The sequence below is a fragment of the Carcharodon carcharias genome, chromosome 3 (genome assembly GCF_017639515.1).
Source record: "Carcharodon carcharias isolate sCarCar2 chromosome 3, sCarCar2.pri, whole genome shotgun sequence".
Classification (NCBI taxonomy): Eukaryota; Metazoa; Chordata; class Chondrichthyes; order Lamniformes; family Lamnidae; genus Carcharodon; species Carcharodon carcharias.
Window position 1 is genome coordinate 205,598,352 of NC_054469.1, and position 21,893 is coordinate 205,620,244.

A 21,893-nucleotide genomic window follows, 5' to 3' on the forward strand; every position below is an offset into this window, starting at 1 on the left:
CTATGAAGTTAGTGGTACAGAGATTGTTATCAGCCCTTTAGTAGTGGGTCTGTTTTAGGACCTTTCTCATTTAATGTTTCCATAATTGATCCAGAGCTAGGAACCATAAGCACAATGGCTACATTTGCAGATGGCGCAAAGCTAATGAAGGTGATAGACTCCAAAGCTCTACAGGATATGATCTACAGGAGATTTTGAAAATATTTGGAAATTGGGCAGACAAGTGGCAGATAAAATTCAATGTAATTGAATTCAATGCAAAGTGCTTCACATGGGAATAAACAATCAGGAAGGGACTGTAAATGGAAAGAAAATAATGCAAATGAACAATGAAAGAGAGCTAGAGGTCCTGGTTGACAATAAGTTTAAGCTATCGGAACAATACTCCGTGGCAGAGAGTAAAGCAAATCAGCTTGGGATGTATTAAATAATTAATCAAGAGTCAAAATAGTGAGGTAATCCTGCCTTCTAATTCAGTGTACAATTCTGACCACTGCAGTACAAATTAGATTTTGCAGCTATTGAAAGTACCAGGATAATTGAGGGGCTGGCCAGATTGGATTATGAGGAGTCATTATTTGAATTGGGCATGTTTTCACAGAAAAAGAGAAGATTGAGAAGTGATATTACAGCTGTTTTTAGAAGTCTAAAAGCACTAGATAACATAGGCCATAATGAGCTTCTCCAAAATAGTAGAACCAGAAGACACAATCTGATCTTGAAAGGGTGTAAAATCAAAACTAATTTGCAGAAGCAGTGGTAAGTCTATAAAATAGGCTGCCTGGAGAGACGGTGGAAGCAGATTGTGTTGATTCATTCAAATAAACATTGGATAGATTTCTTACAGGAAATAACATTTTTAGATACACTAAATAAGTAATGTGAATACATGACATGGTAAGTTTTGCAAGTTTGGAAAGAACAGATCACTTTTAGACCTATCATTCCCAAAGCTGCTGACCACATGGGGTTTTCCTCACCTCATGTTTGGATCTTTTGTAGACTAATTGTTTGCCATGATTAATCAACAAATATGATATGACTACGAGTGGTATAGGCATTGCCTACTACCAGTGACTTTCCACAGGAGTCTATTGGAGGACCTGTTTTGTTTGATATCTTCATAAATGATCTGGAACAAGGAGCCACAAGCACAATGGCTACATTAGCAGATTATAGAAAGCTAACAAAGGTGGTAGACTCCAAAGCTGCACAGGATAAACTACAGGAGATTTTGAATATACTTGGGAATTGGGGAGAGGGGTGGCAGATAAAATTCAATGTTGAGAAATGCAGAATGCTTAACATATAAGGGCAAACAATCAGGAAGGGACTGATGGAAAGAAAATAAATAGAAGGAAAGCAATATGGATCTTGGCCTTTATTTGTCTAGCAATTTCTATGTTTCAATATGATAATATTCAGTCAGACTGAACCCAGTGTGTGCTTTCTGAAATGATATTTGGGGACAGTTTTCACTCTGCCAGTTGAAGAGTAGACTGCTCAGTTTTCACCAACTTTGATTTGAACAGAGTGAACATTGGGCAGGGTCTTCATCAGGTTACCACACAGGAAGTGGAATTGAAAATTATCCCTTGTCTTTAATTGATCGCATATTGTCTGCCTTTCCAGAGTAACTGCCTGTCAGAGTTGCATTTGGAAGAATAAATCGGAACAATCCAATAAATACATGGAACACATGCTACTAATAACTGATAGTTCAAAGGTTTAGGTATTATTTTGGCAGGAACCATTTAAATAAATATTGAGAAGAAAGTATTGCCTTTTTGATGTTCTCTCCTCTTCTCTCCTTTCCTGCAGTATTCCTCCTGAACAGGCCGTTAATTTAGTCAAGCATGTGAGTTTAAAACTGTGCATACCTATAGACTATTTCATCCTCTTGGCATTGGGATCAATGCCAACCCCAGTTCCATTAAAAAATCCAAGCACACTGTTGGACAGGAGACTTTGGACAGTGATCAATAGTGAGAACTGGTTTTCCTTCAGTGGCTTCAGTCAGCTATGGTTCAGTTTGTAGAACTCTCACTTCTGAGTCAGAGGTTGTGGGTTCATATCACATTCTAGGACTTGAGCAAAACAATCAAAGCTAATACTGCAGTGCAGTGCTGACAGAGTGCTACACTGTTGGAGGTGGTGTCTTTTGAACGAGATGTTAAACAGGCTCCGTTTGCCCTCTCAGGTCGACAAAGGGATCCAAGACATTATTTTGAAGAAGACCAGGGAGATATCCAAAGGGATCTTGGCCAATATTTATTCCTCATCAACATCACAAAAACAGACATTCTGGTCACTACCACTTAGCTGTTTGTGGAAGCTTGCTGTGTGCAAATTGGCTACTGCATTTCCTAAATTACAGCAGTGACTACATTCCAAAAGTATTCAATGGCTGGAAAGTGCTTTGGGATGGCCTGTGGTTGTGGAAGTCATTATATAAATGCAAGACTTAACTTATCTTTTTATTGTTCCAAGTAATTTATGGAATTGCCATTTTAATTGAACCATAAAATAGATATCTCACTTTGTACCTTGGGGTAAAACTATTTATCCATTACCTACCAAGGCAGTGGAATGACCTACAGAAGATGAATCAAATGTATTGGGTTTGTATTGAGGCCTTTCTTTGTCCATTGCATTGCGTTTTTGAAGATATGGGCCAATAAGATCCAAAATACAATGTACTCTGGGTCAACGGAATAGATAATTCTGCTCTTTCCAAAGGATTATTTAAAAAGTAAGATTTGCATTTATATAGCACTTATCACCACCTTTGTGTTTCCCAAAGTGCTTTACAGCTAGTGAAGTACTTTTCAAGTGTCATCACTGTTGTAAGCTAGGAAACACAATAACCATTTGTACAAAGCAAAGTAGCGCAAGCAGAAAAGTGATATTGACTAGCTAATTTGTCTTATAGGGATATTGATTGAGGATTAAGTATTGACTAGAAAATTGGGGAGACTCCCCTGCCCTTCTTAGAAATAGTGCAATGAGACCTCTTATGGTTCACCTGAGTGGGAAAACAGAGCCTCAATTTAACATCACATTCAAAAGACAGCACCACGCGGCAACCCTGAGTACTGCACTGGAGTGGCAGCTTTGATTTTTGTGCTCAAGTGCTTGGAGTAGGATTTGAATGCATAATCTTCTGACTCAGAGGTGAGAATGCTACCACTGGCATCTATATATAATGTACACTCCAACTTATTTGATATCCTAAATGAAATAAGTAACTACACGCAAACTCCCTCAAAGATAAGATTCTCTGACCACCAAGGTTAGCCTAGTAAACTTCCATGATATCAATTTGGCATTAGTCGTCCTTCACCAGTTGTATATTACTGCACATTTGATCAGCTAACATCTGAGGCATACAGGATATAACTGAATGGAGATTTAAAATGTGGCATTTATCTGTCCACTGTTGTTGTTTGTTGTGAACCTTTTATTTTATATAGGCACAGGAAGTGTTCATTGAGTAAGATAAACAATAGCATTTACTGAACTCCATATCCATCTGTAATTTTCAGTGCTGGCCTTAGTCATCCAGTCCCTCTTTAAAGGAATTAAATGGCACAGTATTTGCAATTTTGGTGGGAGCCTGTTACAATAATGAATGAATTACTCTCTGGGGGAAAAGAAAGCAACTCTTTTGATCTCTAGGCCTGGCTTGTTAACTTTGAACTGTTCAAAGTTCTGTGATTATGGGTGAAGTTAAATTGTCTACACCATCATTATCATGTGTCTTTTAATGTTTTAAAGACCTGGGTTAGTTTCCCCCCACCGAATCTTCTTTGCCTCAGTTAGAGCTTTGGTAACTAATATGAGATTGAAAAATTTGAGAAATTTAGGATTGTAGACTTGATTTGATTTCCCTCCATTATCTATGTCATCACAACCCCTTCAGTAAATTAGTTTTGTTCATTCTTAGGGACTGGGAATCACTGACAAGAATATTCCCTAGTTCCGTACAACTGGATGCTTTTCTAGGCCACTTCAGAGGGAAGTTAAATTAGTGTGGGAAGGTCCTTTGCTACAAAAATGCCCCTTCAACCCCCTCAGAAAACCTAGAATGGTGTCCCGGATATTCTTATTATCACTAAGTTGGGACTTTCAATCCATTCAGCCAAATTCCCAATGTAAGAAAATGCTCTTCAAATCACATGAGGTTCCTGGAGTGGTTCTGACTTAACTATTCAGGGGTATAAATTCATCTTCAACAGGAATGGTAAATGGGTGATAGCAGCTCAATTTTAGACACCATCTGATATGCTCTTGCATCAATGGTTCAGAGTTGAGAACAGGCCATCAATCTGTATTTTTTCAGGATTACAAAATTTCTATCCTTAAGTGTGTAGGGAGAAATGCAATTCCATATTATAGGTTAAGGAAGTTTTTTTTTTCACTGGAGTCTGGTATATATATCCACAGAATAAATAGGTATCTTGTTCATGTTGATGAACCACTGAAGGTTCATTTGTGAGGCTTATTAGAAAGAAAAAAAGAACTTGCATTTATGTAGTGCCTTTCACTACCATCTGATTGTCTCAAAGCAATTTACAGCCAATTTGAAGCATAGTCATTGTTATGATGTAGGAAACGTGACAGACAATTTGGGCACAGTAATTTTGTATAAACATTAGTGAGGTAAATGACCAGATCATCTGTTTTGAGGTGTTAGTTGAGATATAAATATTGGGCAGGACACCAAGGAGAACCCCCCTGCTCTTCTTCAAAACATGGGATCATTTATGTCCACCTGAGAGGGCAGACGGGACCACAGTTTAACATTTCACCCAAATGACGGCATCTCTAATATTACATCAAAAGCACTTATCTAAATTATTAGCTTGCAACTCATGGCGAGCCTCGATTGCATGTATGTTTTTTTGCAGGATTCCCTTTATATTATTCATTAAATCACAGTGCTGGCAGCTCCAAGTCAACTGTTAACAATGCACAGACAGTCAGCCGCCAGTTATTCAGGAAATTAACTTCAGATTCTTTGTCTCTTCTCACAAGCCTGTGATAGTTTCCCTTTTCCAATATCTCCATTTGGCTGAGAAGAATTTATTCCTTGTGTTTTATAAGAGAACATAGCATCTTTGAGAGCTTAGGGCCCACAGTATGAAATAGTGTAGAAGTACAAACACATGAAACTGAAGCATTAGAGGAAGAAAATTGTGAAAAGTTTCCAATTCCCGATAAACATCCCTAATTAATTCTGTGAGTACATTGTATTCTGTGCAAAGTGAAATAGCATTAGTATTTTCCTGCAAATTTTCAACCCAAAGCACTGGGACTTATGGCAAAAGGCAGATAATGCATTCTGGCCCTTGGTGTTTATAAATATCACTAGGAATGTTAGGTAATTCAAAAGATTGTTCCCTTCGAGTACTGCAATAGTATCTGCACACCAGAATCAGGAACACCCAATATTACACTCTTCTTGTTCCAAGAATGCTTTAAATTAAAGAGCATTCTCTGATTCCGTTTTACAATTTTGTCATTAGGAATTGAGAAGACACCAATGTTCTCTATGGAAACTGGGATGTATAATTTCAAAGTTGATATAAAAAAAATCATTTGACATACAAATTATTCAGGAGGATTATGGAGGGGCCATTTTACCCCCTTCTTCAAGTTTGATTTCCCTATGACTTGCAGTGAGCAAGCTTCGCCGGTCAGAGTTGGGAATGTGTTTCAAGAACATGGCATCTACTGGGGATAGACTGACCCCTCAAGTTGCTCGTTGTGCTGTTTCCCTTCTAACTTGGATTCCGGGAACCTGGTGCTTGTGTGCTGTCCAGACCGATGGGCTGGAATTTCCTGGTAATGGTGAGGTGGGAGGAGGGGTCAGGAGAATAATGGGGAGCGTGTAGGCTAGCTCCTCGAGGGAGGGCGGGTGGGCAATTTAAATAGTTAATGTCCCAGTTAAGAGCAATTTTGCAGCGTTGTTGGCTCTTTGTAGGTAATGGGTGGGGTAGGGGGGCTGTCAACGCCATGGAGGTGTCCACCCTTTGGCAGCCCAGGGCACCATCGGAGCAGGAGGCTCCATCCCCAGAGAGAGGGCTGCAGGCCGGAAAGGTATCCCTCTGATCCAAGAAGCCTGCCGCCTCCCCACTCTGAAATGGGTGCTTCCATTTTAAGGTGTCCTCCTGGCCTCCTGTGTCAGCAACAGCAACGTCCATCTCTCCTGGGGCTGCCAATGCTGTTGGAGCTGCTGGGATACTACCTGCCATCCTTGGTAGGGTGACAAGCAAGGAGGGGCAGCCAGTTAGGAAAATAGCTCCACCAGTCTGGCTCCTGACAAGTACAGGCTCAGAAGCCCCACTTGATACCAAAGCTCATGGGAAAATCCTGTTCTAAGAGTCTATCCCCAGCAGAATCCAATCAAAAAGTTGATGGAAGGTTGACCTTTGTGTCAAGGGAGCTGGAATTCAAAGAGGAGAAAGTTATGCTTCTTGGTAATACACAGCCTTGGTCAGACCCCATCTGCAGTACTTGGACACTGCATCTCAGGAAGAATGCATTGACCTTGGAGGAACCTCAGCACAGATTTGCCAGAATGATACTAGGGTTTAAATTATGAGGACAGGTTGCATAAACTTGGTTTGTCTTCTCTTGTGCTTTGGAGATTGAGAGCTGATCTGACAGATATTTAAAATGTTCAAAGGGTTCAGTAGGTTAGATGCTATAGCATTCCCTCTGGTGGGGAATCAAGAACAAGGGAACATAAAGTTAGAGCATTCAAAGGTGAAATTGTGCAGCATTTTTTCCACACAATGAGTTGTAGTAATATTGAACTCTCTCCCCCAAAGAGCTCTGTATGCTGGGACGTTTGGATCTTTTAAGTGATGAGATAGATTTGTGGTAAAGGTATCAACGGATACGGAGCAAAGACAGTTAAATGAAGAGGTATGGAGCAGCCACTATTTAATTGAATGGCAGGCCCAAAGGGCTGTATGGCCTACTTCTGTTCCTGTGTTCTTAATTGCTAAGAATGTCTCATTGCACCATCTATTGTGCATGTCTCATTTTGGGTGCATGAGTACTGAGGCAGTTCTAAAAGGCATAAAACACTTCCTAACCACAAGGAAGGAAGTGGTGTCAAGGTAAAATTTCCAGAACACAAAATTGGTGAATGACGCAGCATCTGAGGACCTGTGTGCTACAGTGCATTTTTGCCGTGCACTTTTCCAGTTTGGGGGTGGGGAGAGGAAAAGGAAGCGATTCAGGAGGAAGAAAGGGGTTATTTATTTTAAAAAATAAAAACTTTAAACACTTATCAGGGAAATGACCTACAGGGGACCAGTATCACGGGTGCAACACATCTGTTTGCAGACCTGCTGAAGTGTCTTGCAGAAAAGCTTTAGCAGATGACACGATTTTGCTTTTAAATTTAGCAGACGGCGAGTCTCTTCCTTTTCTCTCTTTAGCCTCTGGGGGACTAAATTTTCTGACTTTGTGCTCGTGTCTCACCGAGTCCGCACATCAGAAACTGCGCAAGATTGTTGATCCAGAACCCCTGACATGTAATCTGCACAGGCACAGATTTCTAAAGAGGAAACCTGAATCCAAAAAAAAAATGCTCTCCCTCTTTCCTCCACTCTTTCTCTTCCTCATTCCTTTTCCCTTTCTTTTTATTCCCTCTATTTCTCTTTTTTCTTTATATTCCTTTCCCCCCTTTTTTCTCTTCCTCTCTGTCTTTTTCTTTCTTAATTTTCTGCATTGCTCTCTCTCTCTCTGTGTATATGTATATTTAGCGTATTTGTTTTTCCATCAGACACGAGTGTCATAAATAAGGAGAAAACTCTGGATATCTGATACAACAAACAGTAATGAATTAGGTTCCATTACATTCCGGCTTAACCTTTAAGAATAGCGCCGAGTGCTTGGCAGCAGTCATCAATATTTAACAGCTGTTGTTATTATGAAATTCTTTATAGAGTTATGTGGCTTGCCCGCTTGCACGCAATGGCTTTGAACAGAAGCCAATAGCTTGTCAGACACAGGGAGAAGATTGACAGTCTGCTACATTGCGTGACAGTGGAGCTTTGCCTAGTTGGCAGTTTGTGTTCGGTGTTTCAGTTGGATGGAATTTCACTGTTTTTTTGAGATTGGGATGGGAGTTGTGGGGGTGGTGGGGGGGGGAGGGTGGAAGTGGAGGTGGGGGTGGAGCTATACTGATGAGATGGCTCTGTGCCCAACTCCCGCCCATGTGCCTCCAGTGAAGATATCTTCTTGTGTCGACTGCACGCAAAGCTGTCAGGGATGAATGTATTCAGACACGCCTGAGCGGTTATTAAACCTGAGACTTGGCATCCGTGGTCCGTCATACAGACAGAGAGGGAAACCTAAAAAATGCCTCTTCAGAATGCAGTAAAACAGATCAAAATGACAACCTATATATGTGTGTATACATATTTAAAAGTGCATAGTCGGAAGCGGGGAAAATACCTCCACGGAAATATACTGTGAAAAATAAAACTTTCAGATGGCGCAGTACAGTTCCAACAGTGGGATGGCATCAAATGGAAAGCGGCATTTGAGGAAAGCCACAAACTTCAAGCAAAGAAATTACAAGATGATATTACCAGTTTGGCCCCCTCCCCTCCTGGAGGTGTTAACTCCTTGCTGGAGTACACTCTCATGAGATCTGAGTCCCTGCATCCAAGTGGTGAATCATTGCAAGTGTGAGTTGTTGACAGTGGACTGTATTTAACCTAGAGACACCAGGGCCAAAACCTGACCTGTCCTCCCTCAACTCCTGGACAAACATTCATGCAGCAGAGGTGCACTGAATGGCACTTGACAGTTGGAGCCAAGCTTGATTTGTTCCCCTTTACCTCATTCAGTAACACCACCTGGCTGTGCCACAGCCTCAGCTCATCTGCTGCTGAAGACTCATCCATAAGACCATAAGACATATGAGCAGAAATTAGGCCATTCAGCCCATCGAGTCTGCTCCGCCATTCAATCATGGCTGATAAGTTTCTCAACCCCATTCTCCCGCCTTCTCCCCATAACCTTTGATCCCCTTACCAATCATGAACCTATCTCAGTCATAAATACACTCAGTAACCTAGCCTCCACAGCCTTCTGTGGCAATGAATTCCATAGATTCACCACTCTCTGGCTAAAAGAAGTTTCTCCTCATCTCTCTTCTAAAAGGTCTTCCCTTTACTCTGAGGCAGTGCCCTCGGGTCTAGTCTCTCCTACTAATGGAAACATCTTCCCCACATCCACTCTATCCAGGCCTTTCAGTATTCTGTTAGTTTCAATCAGATCCCCCCTCATCCTTCTAAATTCAATCGAGTATAGACCCAGAGTCCTCAAACGTTCCTCATATGTTAAGCCATTCATTCCTGGGATCATTCTTGTGAACCTCCTCTGGACCCTCTCCAGGGCCAGCACATCCTTCCTGAGATATGGGGCCCAAAACTGCTCACAATATTCTAAATGTGACCAGAGCCTTATAAAGCCTCAGCAGCACATCCCTGCTTTTATATTCTAGTCCTCTCGAAATAAATGCCAACATTGCATTTGCCTTCCTAACTACCGATTCAACTTGCAAGTTAACCTTAAGAGAATCCTGGACTAGGACTCCCAAGTCCCTTTGCTCTCCGGATTTCTGAATTCTCTCCCCATTTAGAAAATAGTCTATGCCTCTATTCTTCCTACCAAAGTGCATGACCTCACACTTCCCACGTTGTATTCCATCTGCCATTTCTTTGCCCATTCTCCTAACCTGTCCAAATCCTTCTGCAGCCTCCCCGCCTCCTCAATACCACCTGTCCCTCCACCTATCTTTGTGTCATCTGCAAACTTAGCCAGGATGCCCTCAGTTCCTTCATCTAGATCATTAATGTATAAAGTGAAAAGTTGTGGTCCCAACACTGACCCCTGCGGAACTCCACTAGTTACTGGCCACCATCCTGAGAAGGACCCCCTTATCCCCACTCTCTGCCTCCTGCCAGACAGCCAATCTTCTATCCATGCTAGTACCTTGCCTCTAACACCATGGGCTCTTATCTTACTGAGCAGCCTCCTGTGCGGCACCTTGTCAAAGGCCTTCTGGAGGTCCAAGTAGATAACATCCATTGGCTCTCCTTTGTCTAACCTACTCATTATCTCCTCAAAGAATTCTAACAGATTTGTCAGACATGACCTCCCCTTGATGAAACCATGCTGATTTGCCCAATCCATGCCTATGTTATCCCCAGATATGGCTATTTTTACTGCTGTACTGTCTGACCCCCCAACTTGTTTCTACCCTCCATAGACTTGAGCTCATCCCTATCTCTGCTGCCTGTATTCTAACTTGCACCAAGTCCCTTTCACCCATCCCCCTGCACTTGCTGACCCACATGGGCTCTTGGTCCAGCAATGCCTTGCCTTTCAAATTCTCATTCTTGTTTTCAAATCCATCCATGGCCTCACCCCATTCAATCTCTATTACAGCCCAACAACTCTCCAAGATCTCTGCACTCCTCTAATTCAAGCTTCTTAGTGCATCCCCTGAGTTGATTCACCATTGGTGGTCATGCCTTCAGTTGCCCAAGTCCTTAACTCTGGAATTCCCGCCATAAACCTCTCTGCCTCTCTACCTCACTCTCCCCCTTTAAGACACTCCTTAATGCTTGCCTCTTTGACCAAGCTTTTGGCTAGCTCACCTAATATTTCCTTATGTGGTTTGGTGTAAAATTTTGTTGGATAAAGCTCCTGTGAAGTGCTCTGGGATGATTTACTACATTTAAAGGTGCTATATAAATTCACATTCTGGTTAGTTTGGTGCGCCTAAACCATGATGAGTTGGATTGGGCTGAAACCGTTGGTGCTGACCTACTGTCCTGGCTCATTTCTACTAATTCAGCACAGAGCTGATCTCTAACTACCACAGGGATGTTTGAGGGAGGTTGTCTTCCTCATCACAAGTTTCTGACAGCTCACTAGAAACCCACAGTCATTGTGAAAGCCTAGCTATTGAGGTGGCTTTTAATTTCTCAAGCTTTCCACAAAAACTCCCTTATAGAAGGTGCCTGAAAGCCCCAGTTGTTCAGACAAGATTGCTCCCATTCAAAGTGATGGAAATTCCTGACACTCACAGGGATAAAAGGGTTAAGGAAAGTCAGAATTGGGATGGGAGGCATGGATCTTCTGCATCTTCTACAATTAAGAGTGTTTTCAGAGAGCTTGAGGGATGCAGTCCTCAGCCAACCGTCACTAGATATTAGTGGTAAACAGACACTAGAGCAAAGCTAGACCTATATCCTGAATTCCACCACCTGTAGGTTAATCCACTGATACCAACATTTTCCCAGGTTGGTTTATTTTGGGTTGAGTTGCCTCAGATTTGAGGGGGGAGGGGGAGTGTGGAACTAATCTCGCAGAGTTTCCAATCTAGATTGTTCTACAGCTATTCCTGATGGACAGTGGAATGTCTGTGTAGCACTGGACTGAGCTTTGCTGTGATGTTTTCCAGGGAAGACTATTCTGCCCATACTCTGCTGCTAATCCCAATAACACCGCTAATCCTGATCACGCTGCTAATCCCAATCACGCTGCTAATCCCAATCACACTGCTAATCCTGATTATGCTGCTAATCCTGATTATGCTGCTAATCCCAATCACACTGATAATCCCAATCACACTGATAATCCCAATCACACTGATAATCCCAGTCACACTGCTAATCCCGATCACAATGCTAATCCCAACCACAATGCTAATCACAATCATGCTGCTAATTCCTATCACGCTGCTAATCCCAATCACACTGTTAATCCCAATTACACTTTTAATCCCGACCACACTGCTAATCCCAATCACACTGCTATTCCTGATCACGCTGCTAATCCCAATCACATTGCTAATCCCAGCCACACCGCTAATCCCGATCATGCTGCTTATCCCAGCCACACTGCTAATCCTGATCATGCTGCTAATTCCAATCACACTTCTAATCCCAATCACTGCTAATCCTGATCACGCTGCTAATCTCAGTCATACTGCTAATGCCAACCAAACTGTTAATCCCAACCACACAGATAACCCAACCTCACTGCTAATCCTGATCACAATGCTAATACCAACCACACTGTTAATCCCAATCATACTGCTAATTCCAATTACATTGCTAATCTTGGTCATGATGCTAATCCAATCATGCTTCTAATCCCAATCACTGCTAATCCCGATCACGCTGCTAATCCCAATCACACTGCTAATCCCAATTACACTGCTAATCCCAACCATACTGCTAATTCCGATCATACTGCTAGTCCCAATCACACTGCCAGTCCCGATTACGCTGCTAATCCTGGTTACACTGCTAATTCTAATCACGCTGCAAATCCCAGTCATGCTGCTAATCCCAATCACACTGCTAATCCCATTTACAATGCTAATCCTAATAACGTTGCTAATCCCAATTACGCTGCTAATCCCAATCACACTGCTAATCCCAATGAATGCTAAACCCAATTACGTTGCTAATCCCAATAACGCTGCCAATCCAAATCACACTTCTAATCCTGATTACGCTCCCAATCCCAATTACAATGCTAATGCTGATTACATTGCCAGTCCCAAACACACTGTTAATCCCAATCATAATGCTAATCCCAATAACATTGCTATTCCTAAATGCACTGCTAATCCTAATCATGCTGCTAATCCCAATTTTATTGCTAATACCAATCACATTGCTAATCCTGATCATGCTGCTAATCCATATCCCACTGCTAATCCCAAACACACTACTGATCCCAATCTTGCTGCTAATCCCAATCATGTTCTAATCCCGATTACCCTGCTAATCCCAACTACACTGCTAATCCTGATCATGCTGCTAATCCATTTCCCACTGCTAATCCCAATCACACTGCGAATCTATATCTTGTTGCTAATCCCGATCATGCTGCTAATCCATATTACGCTGCTAATCCCAATCATGATACCAATCCCAATCACACTGCTAATCATAGTCACAATGCTAATCCCAATCACACTGCTAATCCTAATAGCTCTAGTAGTTCTGTCACACTGCTAACCCTGGTCATGCTGCCAATCCTGCTCACAGACCTAACCCCGGTCACACTGATAATCTTAGTCGCACTACTAATTTCAGTCATTGTCATAATCCCAGTCCCAGCTGCTGGAATGGGAGGAGTGCAGAGATCTCAAGTTGTTGGAGGAGGTTACAGAAATAGGCCTGGATAAAGCCATGGAAGGATTTGAATGCCAGGGTGAGAATATTAAAATTGAGTCATGGCCAGAACGGGAAACAAGTTTTCATGTCAGAGGTGGGAATGGGGAGATGGGACCTAACCCACCATCGTGAACCTTCCTCCATATTGAGACTGCTGGGATGTGGGATTTCCCAGAGTGTCTAGGCCCTAAGTGGCCTACAGCCGAACCTGCACAAGGTAGAAATGGAAGCCAGCCAAATCCGGAGTGGGCAGGTTAAAAGGCCTGCCTCCTTTCCCGAAATCTTAGCCTGGTGCTCTCTGCCACAATTGGCAAACACGGCTTCAGCCTCCTAAGCTCAGGCTGACGATTATTGGGTGAACCCCACATGTACATCGGATCGTCATACCTGCAGTTTTTTGGTCCACCCCTCCCCTCTCGTAAGTATGCACCAAAATTCTATTTGGGACCTCCTACCCCTAATCACTAAATATTTCTGCCTGTGGTGACTGGAAAATGGGAAAGAACACTTTCTCCCACCATTTCTTCTTTTTGACCATTTTCCATTGGGGTAGCAGGTGAAAAATCTTCACCTAGGGTACCCCCTTCCTCCCCTACCCTTAACCACCCAGAGAATTTACCATTCTGTATTTAAGTAGATCAAACTTACAGGGGAGGTGAGTAGATCACAAGCTGTCTGATGAATATGTCTGAAGCAGTATTGTTTTTCACTGAATGCTTCCTTTACAATGGTTGTAGTTCTTTAGCGTGCACTATATTAGGCTTGGCTAACTTTTTTTTAAATTTTAATTGTTTTACAGCCTTTGAGGAGACAGGGTTGAGGAAGGAATCCCACCAACTTATCAACCATGACATGAGGGACAGTCAGCCCACCCTCTTGACTGAAAATTGGCTGTCAGAAGGGGAGCTCCTGCTAGACGTGAGTAGCATCTGTCACAAATAATAAACACATACGAGTTGGGAATACAAGGAGCTGTCAGATCAGATAAGTGACAACACCTTTTCAAAATTACTTTTCAGGCTGTGACAAGGCCGATATTTATTGCCCAACCCTAGCTAATCTGAGACTGTGGCGGTGAGCCTTTTCTTTTTGATACAACTAAATGGCTTGCTTTGTCACTTTAAAGTGCAGATAACACCATGTTGATGTGGAACTGGAGACACACATAGGCTAGGCTGGGTATGGACAACAGGTTTCCTCCCCTAAAGGACATTCGTGAACCAGTTAGGATTTTAAGCCAATCAGACAGCTTCATGATCACTTTCACTGATACTGGCTTTTTATTTCCAGAGGTTAAAACACTGAATTCAAATTCTCAAACTGCCCCTTTAATCCGCAAGCTGCATAATTGGGGATTTCTCTGCGTGTTCGGTTTTTGCACAACAAAAACATTGATCCAGAATTTGCTATATAAGAACGGTGAGTTTAACATGCTGTTGTTATTGTAGAAATCATCCAGCAGTTTGTGGTGGGGAAGAGATACCTTCTGAATAGCAACGTACCATAAATTGCTGGATGATTCACACCATTCCCCAAGAGCTTTGCAGAAAATGACAGTTCACCCTCAGCCTCCCCGTGGGTTTCATGAAGTTACTGCATTCGCACACTAATTGCCAATTAAACCTGCCACAAAAACTTGCGGTGCAGTGCCAATCTTTCTTGGGACAGGCGTCATTTTTTTTTAGCAACTACCAGGGCATGGCACCTGGTAATGCCAGGCAGTACAACTAAATCATGCCAGGTTTCCAACAGCTTTAGATTCTTTCATAATCATTGATTCCAAAGACAAACATATCCATGTTACATAAAGTTTTGTTCGTGCATCTACAACTATTGCATTGTAAAACTATAATGGCTAAACTTCGAAGGTATCACTAATAAGCAAAAGCAGTTCTTTCACCAAAGTGTAAGGACAAACTTTTATTCCCATTATTGGTATCTTTACCAACAGCAGCAATTTTTCTGTTCAGTAGCTTTCGTGGTTACAGTGCTAAAAATGTAAGCACTTTGAGGAAGTTAAGATCTTTAGGGGAAATTGCAGCAAGATTATCAAAGAGCTGTGGTGGCTGAAAAGCAATAGGCTGGAGTCATGGCATAAAGTGACATGATGATGATCAGACTGTGACAACAAATTGAGTTAAGAAAGCAAATTATTGCCAGCAGTCCTCACTGCTGAGAGCTTGAGGAGCATTACATTGGGAACAGATAAACAGCAGTAGGTCTAGGGTCCAGGATGATTCTGGTCTTCCATGTTAAATTGGGTCTGCAAGCTATATTGCAAGGCTCATGGTATCTTCCAAGAGAGTGTCATTTTTTTTTTAACATATTCCCTATAAAATTGGGCTGATGCTTTTGCACTTTTTAAATGTTGTCTCACTAACCTAGCCTCAAGGTGGGTGTGGGCATTATTGGTATTTATGGGCCATTCATGCCTTTGTTATCTCTAGACTCGACAATGCCAATGCATTTTTGGCTAGTCCCCCACAATCTACACTGCTAATATTTGCGGTAATCCAAAACTCAGTTGTCCATTTTATTTCACACCAAGTCCCATTCCCCAATCATCCCTGTGCCCACGCTGATTTATGTTGACTCCTGGTCTTGACTTTAAAATTCTCACCTTGGGTGGAACTTTCTCATCCTTCCCACCACGGGTTTCATGCTGGGTGGGTGGAAGTGGAGATCCCGGCAGGCAAAAGATCAGAAACTGTCCGGCGTAAATGTAGTTTCTGATTCTGCTGATGGCAGGGTAATGGTGAGTCATTTATCCTGCTGCCTAGTGGTGTGAACACCATTTGCATTCATTACCATCTTATGAATGCGCATTAAAACAGCTGCTTATGCCGGAAACTCGTGGTGCCATCCAATCTTGCATCACGCCAGCGGGAAATAACGTCAGCCTGAAATCAGTTTGAAAAGGTTGGCATGCACACATCAGACCTCAGTTTGCCCATGACTTCAAGGTGAGTGCAATATACACGTCCTACCTGCTATAGCGCTGCTCCGGTCTTGTTGCGATGAATGCTACACTGCTGGGGCTGTAGGGTTGGTCTGCTCCTGATCTTTGCCAACGTTGTTCAGAAGTACACCACTGTGCTGTGGTAGTCATGCAGGCCTCCACTTTCAGACCCTGACCAGTACTGCAGCTGGGGTTGGGGAGTGCTGGGGTCTTTTGCTCTCAGTAGCTGAGACCATTGTCCACAAGGGCACCTTTGTGCAGTGGAACTCGGGCAGAACTCCATTTTCAGAAATGAGCATTTCGATCGAGGGTGGGGTGTGAAGCGAGGGTGGAAATAATGAACAAAAGGGAGGCAATGGGGAAGGAAGGCTGTGTAAGGGCTGTGAGTGGGGAAGAGGGCACAATGGAAGGCAGAGAGGCAAGGAGGTGGAGGAGGATGGGGAACAATAGCAGGCAGGGGGTAGACCGAGGGGTGGGAAGCTGGAACCCAACAAGGGTACATGAAATGTTGATATTTCAAGGGGTTCAAAGAGATAGCACATGTTTGACTGGAAGGGGATGCACGCAGACGCTGGAATATGAAGGGGGTGTTGTTAGTCTGGCACAAGACGGATGGTCACATGGAGACTCAGAAGACGGGGGTGATGGTTTGGGAGGGAACACTGTAGTCCTCAGTCATCAGGGCAATGGGGAACTCTGTGAAAGTCCTAGTCCTTGGTGTGGGGCTTCCAGCCAGGAGTCCCAGAGTGCAGACACTGCTGTAGTGATGTGGAAAGGAGTCAGAGAGTACAGGCAATCCAGGGGCTGTGTGGACCTCATAACCAGAAGTCAGATATAGGAGACAATCCAGGGATGCAGCAGGTATGCAGCAGGAGGAATTATTGGGAGCACAGTGTCCTCCAGCTGCAGGAAGGGGCAAGGGCTGTTTGCTCCAGGGGGAAAAAGCACAGCTTGGTGTGCGGGCTGTCTCACAATCGCTGTCCTTGGGCTTGGCTGGTTGACTTACCCTAGTAAAGCAGATGAGATCATTCATCCACATCTTGCACTGGATTGTGTTTTGAACGCAGTTGCCAGCCACGTTGTCCTCCTGTACAATTGCCTCCCAGGCCAGAGAGGTGAGGCTGCTTTGTTTCCTGGATTCATCCTTGGGATACAGGACATGCCTGTGCACCCGCACTCCCTGGATCAAGGCCTCGAGGGCCCGGTGGGTGAAGTGGGGTGCTGCTGCCTTCTTGAGGCTTACGACTTTGTTCTTGTGCATGGGAGAAATATGTAATGGTCTCCTAAAGAGAGGTGGACTGGAGAGAATGAAATGTATGTGTTGGACTGGCGTTTACATATGACCCCCGGACCGTCGACTCCGCCAGCTGATGGCGGGCAGACAAATCGGCTGCCGACCTGCCAGGTGATTCGGTCCGCTACTTGCCTGTGCATAATTAATGAACTTCCAAGTGCGGAATTGGGTGTGAGTTCCCACCATTCTGAGCAGCAGGGTGAGCACCGCTGAAACTGTCTGCACTTAGTCTCATAAATGGAAAATTGCACCCCTTGCTTTCAAAACCCTCCATGGGATTGCCTCTTCCTACCCCTGTAATCTCCTCTAGCCTCACAACCTTCCAAGATATCTACATTTTTCTGATCTCATATGCATTCCCGATTACAATTGATCCATCATTAGTGGCCATGCCTTCAGTTACCTAGGTCCCAAGCTCTGAAAATTCCTCCCTGCACCTCTCTGCGTCTCTACCTTGCATTCCTCCTTTAAAACACTTTTTAAAACTACTTCTTTGACCAAAATTATGGTCATCTGTCTTAATCCCGTTTTATGTGACCGGGCCTTGTGCTTTCTTTTGTCATGCTCCTGTGAAGTGTCTTTTGTTTTCATTATGTTAAAGACCCTATATAAATATAAGTTATTGTTATTGTTAGTTCTTCGATGTAGGTGATGGTGGGCCATCTTCTTGAACCGCATGGTTAGAATTTTATAGTTGTGTAGTGGTTTAACAACTGTGTGGTTTTGCTAGGCCACTTCAGAGGGAAGTTAAGAATCAATCATGTTGGTGTTGTACTGGAGTCACAAATGGACCAAATTAAATAAGGCCAGCAGACTTCCATCTCTTTTGTGAACCAATAGCACAGATTTTTATATATTAACTATTCTGAGGTCTTTAAATACCTAATGCTTAAAAAAAAATTGATATTTTTCCCCTTAAGCTGGCTCACTCAATGCACAATTATTTTTGACCAAGTTTCTATCTTAGAATGGATTTATTGGCAGTGAATTTATGAAGCATGTTTGAAATGATGTAATTCTCAGAGAAATTGAAACCTTTCTTTCCCTTTGTACAAATGTGTGTGGTCTTTAGGCCTTTTGTGTATAATCAATGGAAATTGCTCAAAGCCATTTTTTTTACAGAAGCAAATACCACGGCCTCTCTCTCAACGCCTGCTCTTATTACAATGGTCAACACTTCTTTGTCACGATAGTTTCTCTGCTGAACCAGAATATAGGCAACAAGTTGAGCATAGAAATCTTTGAATATAAGAAAACAAATATTATATGTTGTCAAAGAACAGTTTTGGCATTCTTTAATACATACCCAGAAAGTAAACAAGCTATCTGTATAGAGCTATATAATAGAACTGAACTAGTGATGGAATGAAGTTTTGGAATTCATGAATCATGATGTAAAGTGGTATGGCACTGAGTATAATGTGATCACATATGAAAATAATAAGCAGATTCTCAATGCTTCTGTGGGAAGAAGTGGCACTTTTAGATTATGAATGCTTAACAGGTTCCCATGACATTCCTTTACCTTAAAAACATTAGTGCCTTTAGTTTAAAAAAAAAGTCAAAAAATTAAGTGTTCCAGTTACACTACCTCAAATCTAGTAACCTTGGGACCAAGCCCATGCTGGATTTTGGATATTGCTGGATTTCAGGTTGGGTGGTTCAGGCCATGGGAAATTCAGGTCAAGCTGGATCATGTAGGGTCAATAATTGCTTGGAGAGAGGGATAGAGTGGCGCGCGAAGTGGCAAAGCCAATATTTAGTCTAGTGCCACACTATGCTGATGCATAGCCTAACTGTCCAGGTAAGTTTTTTTAAATTTTACTCAGTTAAAATTGATGTATTGGAACATTATAAAACTGTCTGGTTTTCAGAAAGCTCCAGTTTTTGAACAGCTGCATTTGAGGTACTGTACCTGTATACCCATATGCAGTCATCTTTAGGTTCTGAAGAGATACTGATTGCAAACTCAATTGTCATTCCATTGAATTAGAACAGTGTAACAAATATCCCAATATCTTATTCATTCATCTTTCTCTCCACCCACTGCTGCTTTCAACTTCTCCTTCAAAGCCCCCAGTTTGCGCTGCTTTTACCTTTAATAACACATACTACCTTCCAATATTTTATCCAATCAGCCATTCTCTATGTGCATATTGGCAAGTTATTCAGCTCGTTGGGCATTACAATCCTGTTGACACATCCATGTGTACACACAGACATACATGCTTGTTAGCAAGAATTATTGGATAATGATCAGAGGCATGAACCCTGATTACATTTTTACCTTTCAAATCTAAGAGCGATAGATTTTTGTTAGGCAAGGGTATTAAAGGATATGGAACCAAGGCAGGTAGATGGAGTTAAGATACAGATCAGCTATGAGCTAATTGAGTGGCAGAACAGGCTCGAGGGGTTGGATGTCCTTCTCTTGTTCCCATGTTCCTCTAACCAAGGATGTTAAGATTATTAAGACTAGTTGTGTCTCCAGCTGAAATCAAATTGCACAGAACCAGCTAAGGACAGAGTGCATTTTATACTGCAGGAGTCATTTTGTGCACTGGGGTTGGAGCCTCACTAGGCTGTAGCAGGGGTCAGAGATTGGACTATAACACCATAAGGCTGATCTTCTAACCTATGCATGGAACGGAGCCTCACAAAATTATCCCTTATACACCTATATTGTTTTGAAGTTCACAAATTTTAGGATATAGATACTTAGGATATTTAGACATACAATAACATTTGAATAGGACCAAATCTACACATCTCCAACTTGAGTACAGGCACATTTTGACCAGTGCTTTCATACATGCCAGCAGAAAGAAAGAACAAAATTTTATTTTTATAGCAGTCCTCACACCATCAGAATATTTCAAAATGATATACATCAAATTCAGTCATTTTGAGGGGTGGCCAATGCAGTGTTGTAGGAAACGCAGCAGCCAATCTGTGTACCACAAGCCTAAAATGAGATAAACCATCAAATAATGTGCTTTAGTGATGTTGCTTGAGGGATAAATAGTGAGCAGAACACAGTGAGAAACTTTCCCATCTCTTAAAATAGTGCCATTGATCATTTACTTCCACCTGCAGGCAGGGCCTTGGTTTACCATCTCATCCGAAAGACTGTCAGTGCAGCACTCCTTTCATATTATACTGAAAGGATTGGTTGCCAAATTTCAGACTGAAGTTTACTGTCTGTGATAGAAGATTTCTGAATGTGGAATACATAATGCTAACCAAAGTTTTTAGGACATGTGTTTTCAGTGAGGAAATGCTTGTAGAACTCTCTCTTGGTGAGTTTAAGAAGATTAATGACTTTATGTTTAATCATTGTATATTTAGCCTGATCTGAGGGTCCCTTTGATTTGTTTGCCTTATTGAAAGAGAAGTCTCTGGCTCTAATAAGATCCAGCAGTTTAGTTGTAATCCAGGGTTTATACACAGAGCCACATCTAACAGTTTGAGGCCGAAAACAGTTTGTTATTACTGACATGGAATCAGCTGAGAACCAACTGTGGAAAATATCAGGAGAGCAAGAGATCAGGAAACTACAGGGAGCATCAGAAAAAGTTTCATCTACCTTGCCAGATGCAGCCTGAATGAATATCCAAAGAGTACTGGAAAAGGAGGAGGAATCAAACTGAACAAGATTGGACAAATTGGAGAATACCTTGAAATTGTGAGAGAACTTTATCAGAAAGAATTGAATGAAGGAGATCAGTCAGAAAGTGATAGGTTAAACTTTTGCTGGTGTGAAACACTTGAATGGAGGTAAGTAACTTTGGAAGCAATCCAAAAAATGCCAATCATTAACATAAAACCCTTTGAGATTACATTGAAACCAACTAGTAGTCTTATATATTTTTTAAATCATTCATGGGATGTGGGCATTGCTGGCTAGGCCAGCATTTATTTCCCATCCCTAATTGTCCTCATTGAGATAGCAGTTTTAAGAGTTAACCACATTGCTGTGGGTCAAATGTCCCACATCGTCACATATAGGTCAGACCAGATAAGGACGGCAGATTTTCTTCCCTAAAGGAAATTAGTGAAGCAGATGGATTTTTACAGCAATCAACAATAGTTTCATGGTCATCATTAGTTTGATAATTCCAGATTGTTGTAGAATTCAAATTTCACCATGGTGGGATTCAAACCCGGGTCCCCAGAGCATTACTCTGGGTGTCTGAAATAATAGTCCAGTGACAATACCACTATGCTGATGAAATGGGATAAAAATAACAGTTGTAACACATGACCATAGAAAGAACAGCTTGGCAGTCATCAGGTGTTTGTGCATTACTCCTTAAAGTACTCAAAATCATTCGCTGTCATCCCGCAAAAGGCCACTATTAAGCTCAAAAACGTAAATCTGATTACTTATTTATCCAAGCCCAGTGTTTGT

The 21,893-nt window shown here is 42.2% G+C and overlaps 1 protein-coding gene across 2 annotated transcripts in view; it reads left to right on the forward strand.

Annotated features, from left to right (window-relative positions):
• LOC121276244 overlaps window positions 1-21,893 on the forward strand; it is a 213,998-nt gene that overhangs the window by 131,616 nt on the left and 60,489 nt on the right. For both annotated transcript variants that reach the window (XM_041184439.1, XM_041184440.1), the window contains one exon: window positions 14,029-14,147. In XM_041184439.1, the coding sequence (XP_041040373.1) occupies window positions 14,029-14,147 (119 nt within the window). The remainder of the gene's footprint in view (window positions 1-14,028; window positions 14,148-21,893) is intronic.